Genomic DNA, 25,713 nt, shown 5'->3' on the forward strand with positions numbered 1-25,713 from the left:
GCTCAGAGCCGTGACCACATTATAGCCAGTGCTCTGGGGAGATGGTTTTACCATAACACCCCATGATTATCCCTGCCAGTTGTATTTTGATTGTTTAGGACCTTATTTTTTCAAATTTCTTCAAATCATAAGGATGTGGCATGCACATTTCCTAATGGCATTCACCAAATGGATGTACAATGTTTCTAGCATTACTAAAAGATCACGGGTTAGGAAATGTCTGCACCACACATGGGAGTAGGCAGGGGAAGAGCTCTGCCTTTTCCTGATCCTCCTCTAGGCTGGCTCTGACGGTCTTTGTGCTTTTGCAAGAAGTCAGGTTACATCCCAAGATGCACTCACGAAGGGGGCAGGTCTCAGACTGAGCAGCAAAGATTGGTCACCCTAAGAAGAAGTTGGACTTGCTTGATAGAACATGCTCCATTAGAAACACAATAAATCTTGGCCATGGTTTGTACCATGTTCGTAGAGGAACAGATGGGTTCGCAGTGGAGGGAGGTAAATAAAATTCTCCATTTCCATGTCATTTCTGCCTGTTTCTGGTCGCTGTTTACCATTGTGCAATGGTGAGAGCAAGTTTACCTTTTCAGTGCATTCAGCTAATTCTTTGTTTTAAATTATAAGATAATTCATAAGGTACCGTTTACATCTAAATGGGAGAACATTTTGATATGAATTAAGTGGGGCTTTGTATGTCATCTGAAAAGTATTCATATCCTGTTAGTCAAATCAATAACCTGACACAGGCACTCAGTGGGTCACTTGAGAGGGGAACGTTGCACTTGCAGGACTGCCTCTGATTACGGGGAAGTGGGATTTGCCAAGACTCATGTATGAAAAAGAAATCTTCCTTCTTCGAAGTGTTATTTTTGATGGAAGAGAGAGGACCCTCCCCTTTCCCCAATTTTTATCTGGAAATCACAGTTCTAGTAGATGGTTATGGAGGGGAAAATGTTTATATCTCAGTCTCCCTTTCAGTTGCTGGGCAGACCTGCCAATTCCTTTCGTGTGCTAGTGTTTGCCATATGTCTGCCACATAGCTCCTTAGCTGTGATAGAAAGTCTCTGAGTTGGTCCCAAAAATTTCTGCTCCTCCACGTTCTTGAAGACAGACTTTGTCTGGAAACCTGGAAAAAGTGACATGAATGGCTTCACATAGAGCCCTGCCACCCTGGTGTGTTATAAGCACTTGCCACTATGCAGAATTAGATGTCTAAGGGAAAGCAGTGCAAAATACTGAAATACAACCCTGCAAGGAAAAAAAAGCCCCAAATTGAAAACAGCTTCTAAGACTTTAAATCCAGTCTTTTAGAGAATAATCTGTTAAGCTAACTGGAAAGAAGAGTTAGTGCTCATCTAGTTGCAGCTTGCTTCTTTTTGCAGGGGGAAAAAAACAGGATATAAACAGTCTCTTTAATCTCTCATTAACTGAAATTGAAGGCATCCTCAAACAGAAATAAGGTGCAGTCAGTGGAGTGGTTATCTTCAGGCACAAACTGCAAAGACTGTGGTATTCATTTCTCTGTGTCTTTGAGCCCAGATTAAATGCCTCATGCAAGATCAGTTTTTAGTCAAACACAAGCCATGTTTTAAGTGATAGAAGTGCTTGAGCTCAGCAGTCAGGAAATGGAAGAGCCTTGGCTATCCCGGAGGTTAAACCAGATGGTCTGACACATACTTCTTGCTGTGAACTGTATGCATCTGAGCCTGGAGAGTGCCTAGCTGCGTAGGGACACTGTCTTTAACAAATAAATATTGCTGTACCACTGGCTTTTTTGGGAAAGTATTAGAATAGAATTTTCAGGACATTTCATTGATGTGACTCTTTTCATTAGATAATTTTTGATCTTTTTGGGTGGTGTTACTGTTATTGCTGTTTGTATTGTCTATAACATGCTTCTGTGCAGACAGAAAGCCTGCTTCGTAACGAGTCTGCACTCCTGAATCCATCAAAGAAACTGCATTAAAATGAAGGGAGTGCGTGCGTTGAAGAGATGAACATGGGTCAAGCAGGGTTTTCAGTTTCAAGTCAGGTTGGAAAAACAAGAGGTCATGATGTGAGGAGAGGAAGAAGGTTTGGGGTTTACAGAGTGTTGGTGATAAAAACTAGTTGCAGTCAAGTTTCTAATCACTAGATCTGTTGTGAATCAGTTTTGAAAAACTTTGCAGAAATGAGTTTACAGAGTAAGTGAGGAATTAAAAGACATTCAGCACTGCAGTTTATATGGCGATTGTCATTTCCAGGTGTATAACTTACAGCAATATTCCATATATTCTTAATTATTATCTCATCACAATAGTAGCAAAGGGTGCTATTTAACTAAAAGCTCCTGAACTGTGAGATATCTGAAGCAGACACCTAGCGTTTGGCTAGACAAGATTAGTTAGATATACCCAACAAGTGGAGGGAGAACTGGGATGGACAGGATAGCACCAGTGCAGGTCTGTGAGCTATGGTAGAATCATAGAATCATAAAATCATTTAAGTTGGAAAAGACCTTTAAGATCATCGTGTCCAACCTTTAATGTAGCACTGCCAAGTCCACCACTAACCCATGTCCCTAAGTGCCACATCTATAGATCTTTTCAATACCTCCAGGGACAGTGACTCAACCACTTCCTTGGGCAGCCTGTTCCAATGCTTGATAACCCTTTTGGTGAAGAAATTTTTCCTAATATCCAATCTAAACCTTCCCTGGTGCAACTTCAGGCCATTTCCTCTCGTCCTATCACTTGTTACCTGGGAGAAGAGACCAACACCCACCTCGCTACAACCTCCTTTCACGTAGTTGTAGAGAGCGATGAGGTCTCCCCTCAGCCTCCTCTTCTCCAGGCTAAACAACTACAGTTCCTCAACCTCTCTTCATAAGACTTGTTCTCCAGACCCTTCACCAGCTTCGTTGCCCTTCTCTGGACATGCTCCAGCAACTCAATGTCCTTCTTGTAGTGAAGGGCCCAAAACTGAACACAGTATTCGAGGTGTGGCCTCACCAGTGCTGAACACGGTCACTGCCCTGCTCCTGCTGGTGACAGTGTTGCTGATACCAGCCAGGATGCTGTTAGCCTTCTTGGCCACCTGGGCACACAGCTGGCTCATGTTCAGCTGGCTGTCAACCAACACCCCCAGGTCTTTCTCTGCTGGGCAGCTCTCCAGCCACTCTTCCCCAGGCCTGCAGCGTTGCGTGAGGTTGTTGTAACCCAAGTGCAGGACCCGACACTTGGCCTTGTTAAACCTTATACAATTGACCTTGGCCCATCGATCCAGCCTGTCCACGTCCCTCTGCAGAGCCTTCCTACCCTCAAGCAGATCAACACTCCCACCCAACTTGGTGTCGTCTGCAAACTTACTGAGGGTGCACTTGATCCCCTCATCCAGATCATCGATAAAGATATTAAACAAGACTGGCCCCACCACTGGGGAACAAAGGGGAACACCCTTTGTGACTGGCTGACAGCTGGACTAAATTCTATTCACCACAACTCTCTGGTCTCAGCCACCCAGCCAGTTTTCAACCCAGTGAAAAGTACACCTGTCTAAGCCATGAGCAACCAGTTTCTCCAGGAGAATGCTGTGAGAAATGGTGTCAAAGGCTTTACTAAAGTCTATGCAGGCAACATCCACAGCCTTTCCTTCATCTAGGCAGGTCACCTGGTCATAGAAGGAGATCAGGTGAGTCAAGCAGGACCTGCCTTCCATGAACCCATGCTGATGGGGCTTGATCTCCTGGTTTTCCTGTATGTGCTGCGTGATGGCACTCAGCTGATCTGCTCATAACCTTCCCTGGCACCATTGTCAGACTGACTGGCCTGTAGTTCCCCGGACCCTCCTTCCAGCCCTTCTTGTAGGTGGGCGTCCCATTTGCTAACTTCCAGTCAGCTGGGACCTCCCCAGTTAGCCAGGACTGCTGATAAATGATGGAAAGTGACTTGGTGAGCACTTCTGCCACCTCCCTTAGTCTCCTTGGATGGATCCCATCTGGCCTCATAAAGTTGTGTTTGTCTAAGTGGTGTAGCAGGTCATTAACAATTTCCCCGTGGATTACAGAGGCTCCCTGTCCCTGTCTTCCAGCTCAGGAGGCTGGGTACCTGGAGAAAAACTGATCTTACTATTAAAGACTGAAGAAAAGAAGGCATCAAGTACTTCAGCCTTTTCCGCATCCTTTGTCACCCTTTTCCCCCCATCCATTAAAGGATGGAGATTCTCCTTAGCCCTTCTTTTGTTGTGAATGTATTTATAGAAACATTTTTTATTGTCTTTTATGTCAGTAGCCAGATTAAGTTCTAGATGGACTTTGGCCCTTCTAATTCTCTCCCTGCATAACATCACAACATCCTTGTAGTCCTCCTGAGTTGCTGGTCCCTTCTTCCAAAGGTCATAAACTCTCCTTTTTTTCATGAGCCAAAGCTCTCTGTTCAGCCAGGCTGGTCATCTTCCACACCAGCTCGTCTTTTGGCACATGCGGATGGCCTGCTCCTGCACGTTTAAGACTTCCTTCTTGAAGAATGCCCAGCTTTCCTGGACCCCTTTGCCCTTCAGGCCTGCCTCCCAGGGGACTCTGTCAACCAGGCCTCAAAACAGGCCAATGTCTTCCCTCCAGAATTCCAAGGTAGCAGTTCTGCTGATCCCCCTCCTTACTTCTCCAAGAATTGAAAAATCTATCATTTTGTGATCACTGTGCCTGAAACAGCCTCCAACCATCACATCACCCACAAGTCCTTCTCTGTTTGCAAGCAACATAGTTGGCTCACTCTCCAGCTGCATCAGATAGTTATCTTCCACACAATCCAGGTACCTCCTAGATTGTTTCCTCTCTGCTGTATTGTATTTCCAGCAGACATCTGGTAAGTTGAAGTCCCCCATGAGAACAAGGGCTAGTGATTGTGAGACTTCTCCCAGCTGCTTATAGAGTAATTCATCTGCCTCTTCATCCTGGCTGGGTGGTCTATAATAGACTCTGACCATGACATCTGCCTTGATGGCCTTCCCTGTGATTCTTACCCATAAACATTCAACCCTATCATCACCATCATTAAGCTCTAGACAATCAAACCACTCCCTAACATACAGAGCTACCCCACCACCTCTCCTTCCTTGCCTATCCCTTCTGAAGAGTTTATAGCTATCCATTGCAGCACTACAGTTGGCAGCTATATCATAGTTTTTCTGCTGCACAGTGGCTTCCAGCTCTCCTGTTTGGCGCCCATGCTGTGTTCATTGGTGTAGATGCACTTCAGTTGGGCTATTGATCCTGGCACCTTTTTTAGGGGAAAACCCCTAATTCCTACGTGACCATTGCCAGGCACTTGTAACACATCCATAACCTTGCGTCTTTGCTGCTGCATGGCTCTCCATACCCTACCTCCACTGAGACAGCAAACTGAAGGACCTCACTAGCACATTGTCCTTCAAACTTTGGAATGCCACCCCCAGGCTTACATCTAAGAAGCCTGGTTTTACCCCTTTATGATGTCCCAAGAGAGAAGTTTACAAGAAGTACCAGCCACAACTCAGCCAATCACAGCCTAACATCAAAGCAAGAATTCATCTTCATGTAATACTTATTTGCATTCATCAGCTCCTCACCACTGTGAGCTGCAACATGTCCTAGCATCTGAAATTCTATTGTCTAGCTCAACCTCTAATTTTGCAGAGAGAAATAAAAAAAAAATGCTTGTGAAGCTGCTGGTCCCTAAACTAAACAGTGTTGAAAGCTTTGCTTTCTGTTCTCAATGCCATCACTTGTTACAGTACGTACTGTTACCCAACATTGTAATATTTCCACCATTACTATGAATTTAGGAGGACAGTGTAATATTGCTGTTGTGGATTGTGCAACACAGCTGCAACCATTTCTCACTAGTTCAGTACTGAATGGTTTCATCTGGGTCATTGTCAAAAATGTCACTGGAACTTCCTCTGATGAAAGCAGGTCAATCCGTAAGGACAGCTGACACAAGAACTCTCTGTGGCTTCAGTTCCCTGTCAAGCCCTTCTAAATGATGCTGAGATAGGAAATACCCTCTGATGGCAAGATGGCTAACATTCACAATTTTATTGTATATCTCATATTCTTTAGAGGTTTGCTTTCAAAAAACCTACTCTGTAGGATTATCTGACAATCTCAGCGGTTAGTTTTAAAAAGTTAACTTTTTAGCTCTTTTGTTTATAGGTACAGAAGAATTCCTGGAGAATTAAAAAACCAGAGGACTAACAAAAGGAACACAATGTTTGTTATTTTAGAGCTGATCTCATGATTTTTGGTTTTCTGATTCATGATTCTGTCATGTTGATGGTAATATGAGTGTCATGTAATGGAAACAGTCCGTCCCTCCGCTATTTCTGCTTCTGCCTAAGTAGTCCTATTTTTTAAAGCACAAAACTCCTTCATTACTGGTTGCTGGGGCTAATCACAGAAATAGTTTATAGTTTTATAGGGAAAGAGGGAAATGCTGAGAGTAACTATATTATCCTCTGTGTCCTAAGCCTGCCTCTAATGTGGCTACACAGTTTAGGGAAGATTTCTTTTTAATGTGAAAACTGTAGGCTCAGAAAGGAAGAAATTTATTTCTGGGCAGTCTCCAGCTTCTACTCGCACTGTTTTGTTCCTGAGTTTTTGGTGAGGATGAGAAACAATGAGCCTGAATTGTGATGTGAATTTAAAAAAGAGAGAACTAGTACAGTTTTTCTTGCCTAACTTCTGCAGTAAGAGGAGCCTTGTTTGCAGGGCCTGGAACGTAATTCAGATGCACCAGGGGAGGGAACATGACGATATTGCTTCCAAATACTGCTTGAATGGTGTCCCAGGTTCCTCTATTACCCACTTCCAGTCCCAATAAAAATGAAACATGAATAACAGTAGTGGATACCACAACTCTTTCAAACCCCAAACCCAAGGCATGCTTCTGAATGTGGATGTAATAAAAAAAAGCAGACTGAGGAAGTGGCCATCCCACGGAAAATAGGAGGAAAAAACCAGAAGAACAGCACGTTTACCTGTTCTAACCATTCATGCAAAGAAGAGAAAATATCCACAGCTAGAGTAAGGCTCTGAACAAGAACTCTCCTCACCTCACAAATGTATTTGCATAAGTTTTGGGCTTTTCTTTTACTCATCGAGCTTAGACCATATCTAATGCTAACTCACACACATCCAGTGCTGTGACATGAAGGTTTTACGGTCCAGGATTTCAGCTTTCCCTCTGCAGGGAGGACTTGTGGGACATTTCTATCCAGAAGCTTTTGCGGTCGCCATTTGATTCAGTACTTGACCCAAGGGCCGTCTTTCAGTTTGCAGATGTCTGAGAGACAGGGGAACATTGCACAGCTTTCAAAATCCCTGGGAGAGGATGTGTTCAAAATCAAGCACACACCAGGATGTTTTGCTTGGTCCCAGTGAATTTTTGGATTCTGTGTGTCATCTGGTCTCAGTACTCTCTTTCTCTACCAAACTTAATGTTTTAATAAGTCAGCTTCAGCATTTCCACAGAAACTGCTACTTTCAAAATTTGTGAAAGTTTCAGAATTTAGGAAACTGAAGCCCTTTAATTTTTTTGTGGTTTGGTTTGGTTTTGTTTTAAGTGAGTGCCATTTAGAGGTACTGGATACTTGATAAAACATGCCGAGCACATTCAGAACTGATGTTGAAGAATATGTTTGCCAGATTAGTGGATAAATATTGTGCAATCCTAGATCTAATTTCTCTGCCTTAACAAGGAGGCACATAACTCCTTGCTCCAAATGAAAAGCAAGGAAGCTACTCCTCTGAGGGAAGCTAGTATGCCGTGTTGTCCCTTTTCTAATCTCACTCATCCTAGTTGTGGTAAACGTGCTCTTCTGAGGGCCAGGCAAAAAAGCAACACTCTCATTCTGCATCATGGGGACACACCAACACACAGAGATACTCTCATCAAGGATATTTTTCTTCCCCTCTCATGACCGACTGAGTCAGAGCACCTAATCTGTATCTGACAAATACTGTGCCTTACAAACACAAAATAGACTACCGCAAATCCCATGTGAGGATAAAACCCATTGCTCACTCGAGTTCTCATATGAATCGAGGGTGGAAGTGAGGAATAAGACCAAGCGGTGTTTATTTCTTCTTTATTTCTTTGCCCTCTTAAAACCAGAAGTGGCTTGTCTAGTGCCCCAGGATTGTCTTGACAATCTTAGCTTTTTCCTTTGCTTATCTGCAACCGTCTGCATCTCGGTCATTAAGTTAATAACAGTGCTTGTTTTTCAGATCCCTTAAAAAGGAAGAGAAACTTTTCAGGAAGTTAATAGCACTGGAAGTTCTCATACAGTGAATTAAAAAGACTGTCTCTACATCCAAACAATAACCTCTTTCTCATTATTTTTGGAAACCAATTTCTCCAGTTGTGAGCAATGGTATCCTATTAGTATCAATGGGTCTGCTTGTTTGAAGTATAAAATACTGTCCTGGGTGCTGGCCAGGGCTGCAGTGAGTTCTTCAGGCTCAAAGGTTTGAAACAATTTCAAATTTGCTGTTTGTTTTCTGTTTCTTTTTAACTTGCTTCTGGTTTTATGCTTTTCAGACTTGTAGTTATGCTTTGAGCATATTCAGTAAGAAGTAAGTTAATCAGTTTAATACATCGGGGTCTTTCATATCATGCATCTAGAGTTTGGTTTTTTTAGAAGACAGAAGCTAATTTTAGCAGTTATTAGAATAAACTGATGTAAATATTTGGAAATTAGTCATTTGAACCATGTCAGAGCTATTCCATCCTTTCTATTCTAGGTCAGATCTTATCAAATATATGCTAATTTATCTGCATTTTCAATAAGTAGTTTCATGGCTACTCAACAATGTTGTACCAACTTTTCTTGGTGAGGAGCTTTTCTGTGCTGGCACAGCTGTAAGAAACAAAGAGTCTGGATAGAGATTGGACTGTAGCCTGTGCTCTCATTTTGATGTGCTCTGCCTCTGGTTGATCTTCTGCAGCTTGGTTTAGCCTTTTGTTCCTACTATCTCTCCTCACAACTCTTCTAAACTCTCACTGCTCCTTGGGTCAGCTATCTTAGAGTTTCTAGCCTAAATTTATTTACACTCAATATAAATAGCTAATGCCCATTTGGCCTTGTACCAGCATTGTCCTAAGGTATAAATAGCTCTTCTTCATAGATCAATTTATAAAGCTCATGCCTGCTCTCAGTCCTTTTCTTTCTTTCTTCGGTCTCCTCTTGTAAGATGACCTCTCCATTCCCTGAGATGCCTCACAGCACCTTCTCTGTATCTGCTCCTGTCTGGATGTTTCTCCTTCCAGCAAAGTTTTCAGAATGATCTGTGACTTGGTTATAGACATAACATAAACACTTTTCAGAGGTCTCCCAAAGTAACCGTGGCAGAGCTGGAAACAGCCAAACCTATCCTTCTCCCCTTTGCTTTGATTGTTCAAACTTGCTTCTTATGATGTAAATACCAGTGTTTTATGTTCTGCAACTGGGCAGATTTTGCTTCTCATCTTTTTTTACCTGCACTGGGGACCAGGTGTTTTAAGAGCATGTGTTGACTGATATTCTCTTTCTTTTCCAGGGAGGTTCAGCTTTTTCTCCAGCATCCATTATTACTAAGACAAGAGCACAGACCCAAGCAGCAGTCCTGGCTGAAGCTGTGGGATGCCTTTCAGCCACCAGTGCGGAAATCGTAGCCTGCCTCCGCCAGTTGCCTGCTCATGTCCTCAACGATGCACAGACTGAGGTACACCATAGCAAAATATATGCCATTGGAAAGGAATCAGAAAGTTTCCATTGATGCGAATGTGTGACAAAACTTTAAAAATAAATTGGGCTGAATCCTTGTGAAAGAGGAACTGGACTAGCTTTAGTGGAGTGGTGCTGATGTCCATGACACCCACCTCTGACCTATGAATACTCACAGCTTGATTCTCCTTTAGACTAAATTCCTTTTACGCTACTTTGACCACGTATTCCAAAATTAAATATAGTTTTTACCTTCTTTCAGTCCTGTCTCATCTGGGTGTTAGTCTAGAGGAGAATCAAGTGTCTGTAGCTTCGCTAACGCATTTGTGCAGAGTAGGAAGTGGGGGGATATCAGTGCTCTGTCTCTTAAATAGCAGGCTTGTGAAAGCTGTAGTATGAATTATTCTAGAGATGGATCCTTTACCCGTGGATTAAAACACCCACTGGCGATACAATTCCCAATTAGCACCAGCATCGACCCGATCCCTAATTTAACACAGTATTTTTATTACTATAACACCGTCAATTTTCTTGGCCCGTTCAAGTCCTTTCACCCACTGAGGCTGTTGGCAAAGGCATTGCTTCCTGCCAATGGTGTGTTTGTACTTACATTAACTGATCACTTGTTCACTTGAAGGCTATGAGCTCAGTTTTCTGAAACATAAGGAAAATGGAAATGACCAGGGTAAGCTAATTTAACTGCACTATTATTACTTTTTTGCTAATCTAGCTCCTAGCTGTAAGTGGACCATTCCAGTACTGGGGTCCAGTGATGGATGGAATTTACCTTCGGGAATCTTTAGCTAAAGCCCTGCAGCGCCCTCAACTTCAGAAAGTAGATCTGCTCATTGGAAGCGCTCAGCAGGATGGGTTGATCAGCAGAGCTAAAGCAATTAAGGTAGGAATAGACTCACTGTTAAGGAACTGATGGTATTATTATTACTATAGTGATGATGGTAATCTTATGCAGGCAGGACAGACCCTTTTTGATTTCTACAGTTTGTGAGTTATACTCCATACAAATATGCAAAGGCATTGCCCATGTCCAGCCAGTCCTGCTTAGGCTGATTAATGGCACTATTATATTTGTTGATTAACACTTTTGGGGGAGATATGAAAAGGTAAAAGAGCAACAATTATTTAGCATGCACTAATTTGCAGCAGTATGTCTTACTGTCTCTGAAATCCTATTTGTATTGCAATCTCCGTTGTATATCACAAAGAAGAAAGCAAGCTCAAGTTGGTTATGAGGTACTTCACTGTGCAGCAGGACTAAGTCAGTCTTTTCCATGCCAACAATTTTTTAAAGCAGCATTTTTTCTCTGTTGCCTTTAAGAAGCATATTTTCTTGTAAAGATGATTCTGAACATGGACCAGCTATGACTAAGAATAGCACTGGCCTGATGGGCGGGCTAGGGTTTCCGGGCATAAACTGGTGAAGTGAAAAAAATTGCATCCATGTTGTACTTTGGACGTAAAAATCCACAAAAGTGTGAAGGTCTACTCAGAGGGATTTTGCATCTTCTTGTGAACCCTCTGGCACTCTCTGTTCTTGAGACAGCGTATCAACCTCCTCTAGTTCATTTGTCCTTCTCTACGATGGGAACAATAGCATGTTCCTGTTTAACACTGTCAAATTAAATTAAATGTTCCAGCGTGCTCAGGTGTGTGCTAATAAATCGACAGGAGAGTGTAACACAGCAGGGATTATTTTGACTGTTATCTAAGTGAATTGCAGGTCTGTTGCTATCTTTCTGTGACTGGATGTCATCTCGTAGAAGGCAGTGAAAGGTTAAGTCCAGCTTCTCTTTGCTGGCAGCCAATAACACATAGAACCATTTACTTCAGAATTAATGACAAAATTCACCCTTTGAAGGAATGCTTTTTGACCCACCTGAATAAAGTTCATATTGCTTGTTTAGTCTCCATCAGAAGCTTCCTGCTCTTATTTCATGTCTCTTTCTCTTTTGGAATCAACTAAAAGAGGAAGTCAGGCATAGGAAATGGACTGTGATGCTGGAGACATGCAGATAATGATCCAGACCCTGTGAGAGGGGAATAAACCTCAGTAACCTCATTACGAGTCATGTGATGAAGACTAGGAAGTGAAATTCTTTCCTTTACCACTATTTTCCCATGTGACAGTTGTCTGTAAAACTGAAATGAAATTCATGATATATTAGAAATTGTGCAACAAATCATGGTGTTAATGAAAACCACAAATGCTAAAAGCCAGCACTGTCAGGTTGAAATAAATGGAAAAACACTTGTAACTGAGAGCTCAGCAGTAAAATGTTGCCTTTCCAAAAAGAAAATCTGCGATAGCTTCTTTAAAGGCTTGCAGAAAATAAGATTGGATGGGGTCTCAAAAAGTTAGTGCAACTCAACCCTAAGAAATGATCATATCTACCTCAACCTGAGAGACCTGTTTTAAAAACTCCTACTGTTGGAGGTCATCTGATCTCCTTTGGCAAGGGTTTAACTATGCCTACTTAGAAGGAAGTTAACTTCTTTACTAGTTATTATAATAGTACCTACCTTCCTTGGTGCTATGCTGGAAGTCAGATTCCATCTCATTTTCAGAAAATATATGATGTTTATAGTAGGTAGTTTGTTTTTTTTTTCTCCCTTTTCACTTCCTTAAGCTATTTTCATGTTCTCAGTAAGAACTGATGATTTTTAAATGCACATTTTCCTCTTTTTCCATTTTCCTGTGTCTTCAGCTTTTTAGGGCTTGAGGGAATATGACTGTTTTGACCAGTCTGTATTCCTGTCTTCAGATTGTTTTCTTAAAGACTTGCTGCAAGGTTAAAGTTTCCTGATTTCTTCCTTATCCATGCAGTTAGTGTATTAATTGCTGGGAAACTGTAACGTTTCCTCTGTCACTGAGCTTTTTAAGAACACGTATTTTCCAAGTCCTCAAGAACATTTGAACAGGTATGTTCACTGCCATGTCAAGAACATGACTATGCGTGGTTACAGTCAAAGTCAGATGATAAAATCCTGAGTAGGCCACAGACATATTTAGCTACAGCGGCAGAAACTGGTGCAGGTGGATGTTGTTACCGAGAAGTCTGTGTCCCATTTCCTCTTCATAATGTCATAAGGGATTTTTGATCTATGCTAGCTGTTCCCTCCCCACAAAAGACCTAGAAATATTTGAGACAACCCACACTGTAGCCCACTCATCTATTTTATTCATTTTAAGGGTTTCCTTAAGGTAGATCTGACTTGCACCTTTCTGGGAAAACACAAAGCTGGTTTTACAGACATACTTAGGAAGGTGGGAGTGCTTAGCTGGTGGACAGAGCACTGAACTCAACTTGAGGAACCAAGGCATAGTTCCTAATTTGCTTCTGACTACAACCAAGTTATTTAATCTGTTCTACAAAGAAGGAACCGAACCTCTCTGGGGTGAAAAACCTATCTGTGGATGTGCTCCAACTCTGCAGAGAGAAGAACCATGCATGTATTTGGGTAGATAAATGGCACTGCTAAAAGGCCATGTGGCAAATGTAAGGAATTGGCGAAGCCCTTCTTTTCTATCTTCTTTAGGATGACTAATTTCAGTGTAGTCAGATGCAAAAAGTGGAGGATAGAAAAATTTAACCCCTGCTGACCTGTTCTACCAGATCCTGGGAATACCTGTGCTGGAAAATTCAGCCAAGGACTTGCTCTATTAATCCCGATCTTGCTCTGTTAATACTGATCTTGTAAAAGGTGAGGAGACACTTTTAGCCATTTGGATTCAAGCAAGCTTGAGACGTGATACAAATCTTATCCCCTTGGACAGGAGTTGCATGTAAGTTTTATAAACTCTTAGCAGTCGAATCTTAGGAGTGAGAGTAAAACTTCTAGACTGCAACCAGACCTGAAGGTGGTAAATCCAGCTGGCACCATGTTGTTCTGTGGGGGCTTACTGGTATTTGGTTGTGTTGGGTGTCTCTACTCCCACTGCAACACTGTGCTTATGCCTGTTAAGACCTTTACTATTAAAAATGAAACAGAAAGACAGAAGGCACCACTCATGCTAGCAAAACTTTTATGTTTGATTTGTTCACAATTAAAGGCTGAGGTCTCTCAGCGATGCTTGCAGCAGAGAGTACACCGAACATTCGTGCTCAGTGCCTTGCCCATGGAGATGACCATTTTATGGCATTCACCTGAATGCTTGTTCATGTGAACTGAGACAGATTTACCACTTCCTGGAGCACTTTGTACTATCCCCAGTGCAGCCATCAGATGGCTGAAAACTAAGTGTGAAACAAAGCAGAGTTTAAGGGAATGGCAAGTAGTGCCATAATGCATTATTATGTGTCATATGGAGCAGTTAAGCCTGAACCGTTAACTGCAATTCCCATGGCAGACCTTCAGAGATACTTGCTTTGAGCAATCATAGATTAGGGCAGCTGAGCAGATACCTCTAAAAATGTTGATTTCCATTCCCAACTGGGCAAAATTTTATCCCTGTGCTGTATGTGATGCTCAGGTGGAAGGAGCTGGTGGTTCCAACTTGCGTTAAATATGCGGTGTCACTCATGCTGATCTATGTCTGTGTTTGCATGTATGTGCATGTAACTGCATACAGCCCTGTTTACGTCCTCCATATGTTCTGTGCCTACTATGTAATCTCCACGTTGCAGGGATTGCTAACTTCCTTTTTAGTTGGAAGACTAAGGTTGCACTTTATGTGTTTTCTTTCTTTTTCTTTCCCTCCTTAGTACAAATCTAGTTGGCTGCAGAACCCAGAACGGAGATGTAAAGGAGTGGATAGATAGAAACATAGTTTATTTACCCCATGTAAGCAACCAGATCTATGCAGACCAGATATTCCAGCCTGAACTATATTAGTCAGTTAATTTCTTTATGGATAAAGGTATTCAGCCACATGGCAGATAAGTGTATATTAATGGTAATGATCAGGGGAGAGGCACCCTGAAAATGCCATCAGTGAGGAGAATGGGCTGATATCAGCTCTTTACTTCATCTTGTAACTAGCTGGAATCCTTGAAATGCTCATTAAACATGATGAAAAGAACGAACATCATAATCAACTCATTGAATGTTTATCAAAAGCCATTTAAGACCTAAGATCTGTACATACTCTGTTGGTCTTATCACTATTCCAGTTTGTCAGAAAAAAAATACATTTTGCCCCTTGGAAGATGTAAATATTCGGTCTACCAACTGCTACAATTTATTTTCAAATAAAACACTGGACCAGATTCACTCATATGTTCCAGAAGCTATGCTGCAGGAACAGGAACAGTAAGCATTATATAACTCATTATTTAGACAATGTTTATTGCCGCTCTGCATCACCAGAACAGTAGAAGGCCGTCTTTAACTATTTTCTTACTTACTTTCTAAAAATAGTTAAAAACCCCACTATAACTCTGAGGTCAGTTGCTAATACCTCTTTAAAGTTTAGCATAATGTAAATTATTTTACATAATGTGCAGCTGTTTCTATTAATCTGGTAGCAGCTGGTGTATCTACTGCTATTTGAAAATCGTTCCTTGGTCATATATTTCCTAATGGGAAACATTTGTTGGACATGGAAAATTGGTCATATTGAATGAAGTTCTGAAAAGCTAAAATGCATTGTCTTTTAAATGTTTCATGGGTTTTATTTTGAATGTATTGCTTTATTTTGTGCTGTCACGTTGAAGTCAGATGTTTAAATGATATTATACTGTAGCCAAAGTGACACTTGAGACATCATGTATCAGATCAGGCTATTTTAGTACTGGCTGGGATGAAAAATCTCAAAATGACTTACAAATACCAGTTCTGTTTCTCGTCCATCTCTGCCTGTTGAGTCCTTTTTCATCTGACTCAACACACTTCAAGGACCCCATTCTATTATCAATGATTGCTGAGAAAGGTCGCTAGAATTTTGGGGGCATTTTGAAGCTCACAGAAACTATTACACAGGCACAGTAAAAACCTAAGTCTGCCCGCACTGAGTCAGATCAAAGGCCCGTTTAGCACAGAATGCTGTTTTCAGCAGTGGCTAAGAGTGGATGTTTGTAAGTAAATCTGATACTTCTGCTAAATACTCTCCAAACATCTAGCAGTTTGCAGCTCAGGGACTTCCTAGCCTGAATTAGTCTTTCCATAATTAATAACCTTCAACTGATTATGGATTTATTTTTTTTTTTTAATTCAAAAACTTGTTCATGAAACTTCATCCTCACCAATTTTGGCATCCACAAAAACATGTGGCAAGGAGTTCCTCAGCTTAACCATGTGTTTTATGGTGATCTATTTCCTTCTCTGTGGTATTCAACTGTAATGTCTATTTGATGTTTGGTAGTTGATGAGTCATTGAAGGATCAGTTCCTAGGGTACATAATCAATATGCTAAGGTTTTTTATCTTTCTTTTTTTCTGTTTTAAGTTATCCATGACAGGTGTAGAATAAGGTATCATATCCATTAAAAAAAAGACCCAACAAAATGAAAGCATTGCATGAAAGTTGCTTTGTACAAGACACTCTACATATAAGAGCTTGGGCTCTGCGTTGACACAGAACAGCATTTGTCCTTATCCATATTTGCTAGCCAAATACACCAGCTCCAGATGAGAGATCCCTAATTAGACAGCAGCAGTGCTTCTGCTGGTTAGTAGGGAGCTGAACCGTTGTGTGCTGAAGCCAATGGGAAGATCGCTTTCGAATTCAGTGAATTCAGTCAGGTCTTCAGCAATAATTTCTGTTTCTTGCAGAAATATATACCTGTTCTTGCTGTATCTAAACTGAATGATTTTGCAGGCAAGTGTGCTATGCGGTTTCATATGTGGCACTTGTGCACATGAAGTGACGTGTCATGTGTGAGTTGCAGATCTTTTTTGAAGTACAGCTGTATCAATAAAACTGGCACCACATGACTCTTTTCACATTGCATGGGCCAAAACCTAGCAAAAGAAGATTTATTACAAATACAAGGAAAATAGCCAAGACCTTTTTGGCCCTTAGGATATTTGGTAGTGTTTTCAAATCCCTTGTAAAGTCACTTAATCAAAATGCATAAAGCATTAGAGTACATCAGTAAGGACAGGCCTCGGCCTCAGCAGACGGGGACTTATTTTCCACCTTTCATTTCTGTGAATCTGTTGAAAAGTAATTATTCCCTCTGTACTTTCTGTATAGGGCTGTGGAAAGACCTAGCTGTGTGATGACAACCAGCTGTGGGTCATCAAAATAATACATTCAGTAAAGCATCTATGGTAACTGGACTGGGCAGACACCAGCCTATTTTGCATCAGACTGACTGCCCAAAATAATATAGGTGGTTTGTTAGATCCTTCTCTCTGCGGTTCTTATACCAAGTTTCATCCGGTGTGCACCTGCAAGGTATCCTCTTTAGAAAGGACTTGATCCACAGGACGGTTCACCTCTGTGTCTGAATTTGAAATAAATTATTTAAGAAAAAAAAAGTGAAAAGTCTGAATTGATAAAATAAAAAACTTCCTCAAAGAAAGATGTGGTGAAAAGTTTTGGCAGCCTTTAGCTTTGGTAAAAATAGTGTCAGGTAAGCAGTTTGTTGCAGAAGATGGTCTCCCTGCTGTCAGTAATTCTGCAGTGACTTGGGCACTCTGCTCTAGGGAAAACGCCTTTATGTCAGGAAAGGTTTCAGACCACAGATATCAGGAAAAGGACGTTTCAAGGGAGGTGTCTCTGAACAGCCCTAGGCATTATGAAGTTTGAAGATCATTGCTGCTACTTTCATTGGAATTTGGAGGCAGGGGATTTCTCTCCCAGGGTTAAGGCAGATGTTAATCCATAAGGGACCTAAATACAGGCCTTATGGCAGCCACATTTCTGTGTAGGTATTTCCAGAAGAGGCAGAGTGGTATAGCAATGAAATGACTATATGGTGTGTTCGCCTTCCAGACTTTCCAAAGGAAAGGAGCAATATCTCCTTCTCTTCCCTTTAGTTTTCCTGCAGGGAGCTCATCAGAAACACAACATTGGGCACACTCTACACTGGAGAGCTATCCATGTGGACTACTTCTGTGGGAGCCAGCTGGGTTTCTGTAGTATTAGAGCTACATCTGCATAGCACTGTGCCTACGATTTGGACTTGCCAGCTTAGGGATTCAGTCCTATAGTGTTTTGAGGAAGACGATACAGCTGGATGGTGACAGTCATGGGAAAGGAAAAGTAGGACTGTCCTCTACTTCTTCCCCTAGGAATCAGAGATCACAGCAGAGAGGACTCATTCCAGTAGAGGGAGATCTGAGCCTATATTGTTTGTAAATTCCATGTATGCATTTTATTCTCAGAAATTTGAAGAAAGTCAAGGAAGAGCCAACAGCAAAACAGCCTTTTATCAGGCTCTGCAAAATTCTCTAGGAGGAGAAGACTCCAACTCATTCATTGAAGATGCAGCTACATGGTATTACTCCCTTGAACACTCAAATGATGATTATTCATCCTTTTCCAGGGCTTTGGAAAATGCCACCCGGTAAGAAACCCATTCTATTACAACTGTGTGATTGTGGTTAAGCAAGGTTTGTTTTGCTTATCTCAAGTCTGCATTTATATTCTGAAAAACATGAGAAATTCCTATGCAAATGAACAGAAAATGGGGAGTCTGATTTCATTTTCCATGAGGTTTCCAATGTCACTGGTAAACAGAAATTAAACTGACTCTTATGCCTTGTGAAAAGTTGAATTGTCTTTCCTGAACTGTATATTGGATTCAGACTCCTAATGTTTTTTGTGTACTCTTTCATGTCAAAGATGTCTTAGTTGTTTGAACACTCTGCATCAAGTCCTTCTTGAGTTCTTTCGTCCCTGTGACAGTAAAAGCAATAGACTGGCTTTTATTCACAAGCAGTCACCTAATTATACAGTTAGATACTTTTCCTAGTTTGTGCAAATTTAGAGAGTGGTCAAGTTTGAAAACTTTTATTTCAGCAATTACATTAATTTTAAAATTATGAAACCTGCAAAATATATTCCTTCACAATGTCAGGCTTTGTACAGGTGAGTGTCCCATGTAAAATGGTGAAGAGTTTGTGAATGGTCAGAAAAGTGGCTCTCAGTCCCATTCCGTGCATTACTAATCTCCATTTTACCTATGGCAGAAGAATCTCCTTAAGCTTATTCATATATATCCTTGACCCTTGTGTAATAATTTATGACAGTGTTTGTGTAATGTCACCCAATCTGCATTTTGTTCCCTTTGTGTATGGTTTCCCATGGTGAGACAAAGCAGAATCAGGCACTGGGAGGTTTCTGTAGGAATTCTCCTTGTGGGGGTGAAAGGAGAACACGCAATATCTGACTCCTGCCTTGTTTGATCCATCAGGACACACTACAGACTCAAGGTCTCTCCCAGCCACTTCTGAAGGAAAGAGTGATGAAATGTCAGCAGACACATGAGCAACTTACCTCCAGTATTACACTCCCTTACTTTGCATTGAAACATTGCAGGCAGGGACCCTTGGGAAGTGGAAGATGAGCAGTGGGCCATGTTCACACCACCTGGTGAATAGCTTCGACCCTTCACTGGGTATGGTGTCAGGTCTGGGCAACAGACAGTTTGAAGAGTTCATTGCCCTGTTGCACTAGGACTCCACAGTAGCTATGACACCTATGGCAGGCCATAGAGACTGGTGGATATCTTTATCTTGGGTCACATGATGGTTTGGTCTACAGGGAAGACTAGATTTTGCTCTCTCTCCCATGGGCAGCCAGTTTGCTTTAGCCAGTTACAGATCTTGAGCTGCAGCGGGGTGGGCCTGTTTTTCTGAAAGGAGGCAAACGGAGGGGAGATCTCCTTACCTCCTTTTTCCTGCCTCTGCGCAAACTTGGGGGCTGAATATTTAAGTGGAACAGATTTTCAGAAAAACTCTTTCTCTATTCCTTTCTCTGCTTCGTGAGCAGATTCATTATGAAAACTCTTTACATTTTTAAGTTGAAGTGTTTTATAAGGTGGTGGTTTGAGTCTAGTGTGCCCATCCAAGCTCTTTCACCTCTGCTCTGAACAAAGACATTACAGCTACAAGGTCCTGGTAGGTGTGCTCGCAGGGTTACAGCTTTCTGTCCCACCATGAGCCTGTCCATGAGCCCTTAGAGACATGATTTTCCTTTCAGTAGGTCTTCATCCTCCATCAGAATTTCAGGGCTTTGCTCCAGGTGAGCCTCAGGGAGCAGGAGATGAACAGGAGCCAAGATTCACTTGGAAACACCAGATCCAAGACAGCAGTGACCAAATCTGTTTGGGGAAGGTTTCTGGGTGGTCCAGGTGTGCCAATGCATTGAGGTCATGGAGTAAACAAGCCAGAAGGCTGTGGGTTGAGCTTTGTGCCATTTATTTGGTCTTGTACCGTGCCGCATTTGCTCTGCCTTGGAACCTGTCTCAGGGATAGGCCACCCATCACTGGGGCATCTGGGGCCACTGCATGCAGCACATGCAGAAGAGCTGTGGTTCATGGGCATTAAAGCCAGAACGCAATCTCTTTCCATCGCCACCATTACCCATGGGGCTGTAATTCTTCAGTCAGATCAGTAAGAATTTAAGCCATAATAAAACAGTGAAGGATTTAAAATTTAAGTCCTTCTTCCCATCCAGAGATACCTCCGTAAGGAGCTGTTATAACACAGGTCTGTTGCATTTGACCATCCACATTCAGCCCAGGGCTCAGCCTGGTGCAAACACTGACTTTTGCAAAGCTACAATGGCTAGCGCCCCGCTTGCTTCCAGCAGGAACGCAACACACAAACAGCCCCTCTGGCCCTCAGCCTGCGAGCACCCTGCAGCAGTCTCGTGGGCATAACGATTACCTGCGTTTTTACGATATGAGGCAGATGACTTGCCTAAGGAAAGAAGTGAATGGTTTAAAGAATCATTATGAGCAAGCAGAAGGATGACTAGTGAAACCAGGACTTCTAATGATAATCCTTTGCTTTAAACGCTTTGGAAATTACTCCAGCTAGATGAGAAAGGGAGTGAGACAGCAGTTACAGAATGACAGTCATGTACGTCAGCATCATGTACGTGGTGGAGGAAAGAGGGGTTTGGTTCTGGGTTTTTTGGTGTTTCATTGTTTGTTTTGTTCTGTTGGTTTTTGGGTTGGTTGGGGTTTTTTTGGTTAGTTTTCTTTTTTTTTTTTTGACAAAAAACTTTCTGCCAGCATAGATGTGTAACCCAAGAAAAGTTCTATGTCAGGAAGTTATAATTAATTGTGAAAGTTTTAACAGGATTTTAAAGTGTGAGAAAGCAACATAAGTGGTTGTTATAAACTACATACATTGTGCATATTTTGTGGCTTTAAAATATTTCCACTTTTAGAACCATTTTATCTGAATTTCTGTGGTATTTTTCCCAGGTATAAAATGAGTTTCATTTTAATTTTCTTTCCCTTTTTTCTTTCCTTTTTTTTTATTTTTTTTAGACTCTGGTATTCCGTGCCTGTAAGAAACAGCCATTTCATTTTTGCGGTTACTATTATTTCAATTTTTTTTTTTTACTTCCCCAGAATAACTGACTTTTTCCCCCATAGCACCAACTGAGAATCAGTTTTAAGTGGTGAAATATATCTCAAAGCATTTCTTGAGAGCTAATGCTATCCACAGACTCCCTAGTTTTCAAAGACCATCTGCTCCTCTTAAACCCCATGCTGGTAGGCATGTGAAGAACAGTAATTTTCATTTCATATGGGTGTTGTCAACCATAACTGTCAAAAAGCATTGTGGTCAGTCAACCCATAGCTTGTGGTCTCACAGAAGGGCTTAAAATAAACTCTGCTGAACAAAGATAGCTACCCAAACAGTGGCTTTCATAATCACACCGGTTAAATATAGCAACATGTTTTTATGCTTCTCTGACACTGTTCTTTCTTGCCACCAGGCATTCTTTTTTTTACCTACCAAGTTTGAAGGAGCAGCTACTGTTTCAGATTCACTAGACTGAGAATTGAAACCTCCCACTTCCGCAGCAGATACGTTTGTGTGTGCTCATGTAGCTACAGATATATAAGCACCCAACGAGTGTGCTGAGTCTTCAGGCACATATAGAATGAGAAGTGATGATATGTGTGTATATAATATTGCCTTGAGGAATCATAATGAGATATCTTCCAGTAAGGTGTCCTTTTTCTGCCTGCCCCTCTTGAATCGCTTGTGTTCGCCCCAGCTACTGCTTGCCCCACCTTCCAGCCCCATCTCTTGAGGCAATGGAATCTAGCAAGTTTTGGACATATTTGCTTCACTCACAACTTTGTATTGCAGTACCTGGCAATAAATTGATCATTTAACTATCTCATTACACTCGCCTTGTCTAACCTTTCTCTCCCAGACATACTGCACCAGATATTCTGTATTGATGAGCCCTGCCAGAGGTCCTAATGGATATTTCCAAAAGCGCTCTCTTACTTCTAGCTCTGGAAACTCTACCCAAAAAAACCACACAGATACAAATGCAGAAGTGATGTTATTGATCCTTAACCCAGAAAATATATAAGTCCTTTTACTAGATTCTGTTGCAACCTACTGGTGCCAGAAGGAGTTTTATATTATTGCAAGCATGAGCCTCCATAAACTAGATTAAAATGGGATTGGATTTTTTGGCCAGGATACTCCTTATGTGTCTGATGTTGTTTCTTTAGTATCATTACCATTGTTCAAAACTCTATAAAACAGCAGTTTTAGTGAATTCTAAGCTGTGCTGACCTTATAGAGGGTGAATGTGGTTTCCCTCAGTGTACTTGAAGGCAGACATATGAGCTGTTTTGGAAGATTTAAAGAAGGCTATCAATATAGAAAGAGCCTGTTGATTGTGGGTTTTTTTTCTTTCCTTTTTTTGTTATGTGACTGTGCCTGTTTCCTGCTCCTCCTTTTTCATCAGTGACCAGTTTATCCTGTGTCCCATCATAAACATGGCCAGTCACTGGGCTGCTGCCTCCAGAGGAAATGTCTTCATGTACCACGTACCTGAGAGGTCCTCACAGAGCAGGTAAGGAGGTGCATTTTATTATGATTCTTGGATTTAGGGTTTGCAGAAACAGGGCTGGCTGGCTGGGCATCCTGTGGAGTCAATGGATAGATGTAGGTATGACCAGTTCAGATCAGCAAAGGAGCTTTTGGACTCTAATAGATTATTACTCTCTGTTGACTATACAGGAATGCTGTTTCTGAACTGAGGCACTTCAAGTTAGATATCTAAATTAAGTTTCCTTTTTCCAACTTACCTACCTTTGCCAGTTCTGAACAGCCTTTTAGTCATCTATTCTACATCTGATAAATCTCCCACAAAGAACCAGAATGTGGTCTAAGTCATAGGGAGCTTCAGCTCTCAAGGTAAATGGGGTAACATTTTCTAAGGACTCAACATTAATTTAACACTGCCCCCTTTTGAAGTGAATGCAGTTGTGCCTCAGTTACACTGACTGGACTTCAGTGTGGACAGGGTCTGGGATTTATTCCTTCCTGCTCCAGCGCTGTGAGTTGTGACCAGCCGACAGACTGTCTCATGGGAGGAAAAGTATTTTTGGACACAACCATTTGCAGACTCAGGGTCTGTGTCATCCTTCATGTTAGAAGCTTGCCTGAAATTTTTTTAGCAGGAGAAGCTGCATCTTATTTTACACAGAAGGGTCTAAATGCCAGTGGGAGATGCAAATGCCTTGTTCCCTTGGGCATAGAACAAGCTGGTAGTCAGAACCTGGTTTCATTTTAGACCCAGCCCCTCCCAGAGGTCGGGATGAGACACTGAGGTCTGCAGGCAGTGGTCAGCACTTTGTGCTGCTATGTGACATACCACAGTAGCTCCTGGTCCCTTGCTCTCAAAGGCTGAGTGATCAGAAACTGCAGTGACAGTAGCCCCTCCTGTCTCCTAGAACCACACATTCGGGCAGCAAGGCACACAGGGGTGCTTATCTTCTAGTTGTTTCCTTAGGAGGGAGCAGTGCTGGTCCCCTGCTCCCTGTACTGCCCCATACCTCTCTCCAAGCGACCCTTTCCTTTTTCTCGGCTTTTCTCCAAAAAAGCTCAGGGGAGGGCCAGCGGGTTCCTACTGGCACCACTTGATACTGTGAAGTTCCCTGTGAACTACACGGGTTATTTTTCCTTTCTTGATAGTGTAGTGAAAAAGCATTTGAAAGAAACCAGCCAAGATCTAGGTTACAGATGAAGGCCATTATGCTGCGGTAACATGGGCTCGCTTTCTTTTTAGCCAAGAAGAAGTTAATCCTCAGGGAGCCGTTATTTCGCTGGCAGCTCCAGCGGGAATGTTTGCAGTGCTCCGTTTGGCTACCGATAGGCTCAGATAAGTGACTTTTACAAGGCTCCAAATAGGCCCGAGCTATGGTATGCCAAAAATCCAGCCACACAGAAAGAAAAGATGTGTTCTCAAATTAGCTAGCAAGTTTTCTCTTGCTTTGGAGAATGATAGTGACCCAGACATCTATGATAAGATCTTATTTGCAAGTAGATGAAGTAGTGCTTATACAGCTTAGAGACATTCACTTTGAGGCAGTGATTTTGAACTGAGGAGAATTTTCTATCTAGCCCTATTTAAGATTTCTCTTGTGCTCTTGTTATTCTTCTCACACTCTTCAGCGCAGTAATAATCTACATAGCCCTTAGTTACACATTTTAATAATATTTATGTTGTCAGTGGTCTTCTAAGCTAATTACTTTAAATTTTAGTGCAAAACTTATTATTTTACTTTTTTCACAACCCTCTTTAAAAGAACAAACAAAACCAGTATGCTGTCTGAAACTTGGGGGAATGCAAGGCAGAGGCTCAGATGCCTTAGGGTAAGCTACTTGCAGGGAGAAATGGGCCCAAATTGGTTCACTGCATTTATATTCTTACTCCTTTCATATTTATTTATGTTTAAGTACCATTAAAATCAATGTTGTTCAGGTTGCAAAGGCAAGCAGTTAAACAGAAATTGCAGCATTTGTCTTGTCCGCGTACCAAAGGATCCCATTTGACACTATGACGGGACTATTTATGAAGTGATACCCTCATTTTCCCAAGGGACCCCACACTAGGTCCTTTGCTGTATATAGTGCGAGTCATTTGTTCCTAAATGACTTATTATTCATCCCAGTTTTACCAAGTGACCTCTCTCCCTCACCTTCCCTGCAGCATTCCCCCCTCTATATAGAATACCTGCATTGCCGGCTGTCCAGCAGCCTCACTGCATTCCAATGAAGTGATGCTGTTGTGGGTAGGACCTTCGCATGGGAGAGTGGCCTTAACTGCTGACTACTGTGAGAAACCATCAGTAATGTGAAACCAACAAAATGCAGTGTTTGGGAATATTATTGGCAATTTGCCCTACCAGATCAAAACCAATGATGTACATGAGACAGCCTTCAAGTAGAATATATAAACTAATCTTGGGGAAAGATCTGGCAGCCACGTCACCAGCTTCCAAGGGACTTCCCTAACCACTGGAGTAATGAGTCCTGCTGGTTCTCAAGTTCTTCTTTGAAAATTTTCACTCTTCTTAGGAGGAGGAGCAGAGGCAGATACTCTGCCAAGTAACCTACAGCTTAGGCTGGAAGGTAGGAGGTGTGGGTTTGAACTTGCTCAGCAGAAGTAAGAATTGAATCTGGGACCCTGCAAACACTCTGACTGTTAAATTCCTGAATAGAAAACCCTGTTACAGCCATGTCTTTGTGTTAATGAATGCAATAACCAACAGTAATTTTGCACATAGTAGGCACGTACAGGATATTCTGTGAGTACACATACTGGATCAGATCCCCCTCGGTGCATCGTAGCTGAAGGAACACCTCATCAGATATTCCCAATCACCCACAGGCATTTGATAGAACAATGATTTCTCAGCCTGTTTCATATTGAATCTCGTCTGCTGAAATATAGACCTTCACTTATAAACATGGAAACTGCCACAGTATTATGTCTATAGGGTAACATAAGATATAAGATAATGATTTTTTTGTCTTTGGTGTCTAAATTCTTCCTAAGATCTCATTTTACACAGCATATGGACCTTTCCCTCT

General features: G+C 41.8%; 1 protein-coding gene across 1 annotated transcript in view; it reads left to right on the top strand.

Annotated features, from left to right (window-relative positions):
- The window catches only part of TG (thyroglobulin), a 159,017-nt gene that overhangs the window by 118,461 nt on the left and 14,843 nt on the right, over positions 1-25,713 (top strand). Inside the window, exons 42-45 of the mRNA XM_075085813.1 lie at positions 9,554-9,718; positions 10,451-10,618; positions 18,009-18,190; positions 22,580-22,687. Of these exons, the coding sequence (XP_074941914.1) occupies positions 9,554-9,718; positions 10,451-10,618; positions 18,009-18,190; positions 22,580-22,687 (623 nt within the window). The remainder of the gene's footprint in view (positions 1-9,553; positions 9,719-10,450; positions 10,619-18,008; positions 18,191-22,579; positions 22,688-25,713) is intronic.

Source organism: Phalacrocorax aristotelis, chromosome 2, assembly GCF_949628215.1.
Source record: "Phalacrocorax aristotelis chromosome 2, bGulAri2.1, whole genome shotgun sequence".
Lineage (NCBI taxonomy): Eukaryota > Metazoa > Chordata > Aves > Suliformes > Phalacrocoracidae > Phalacrocorax > Phalacrocorax aristotelis.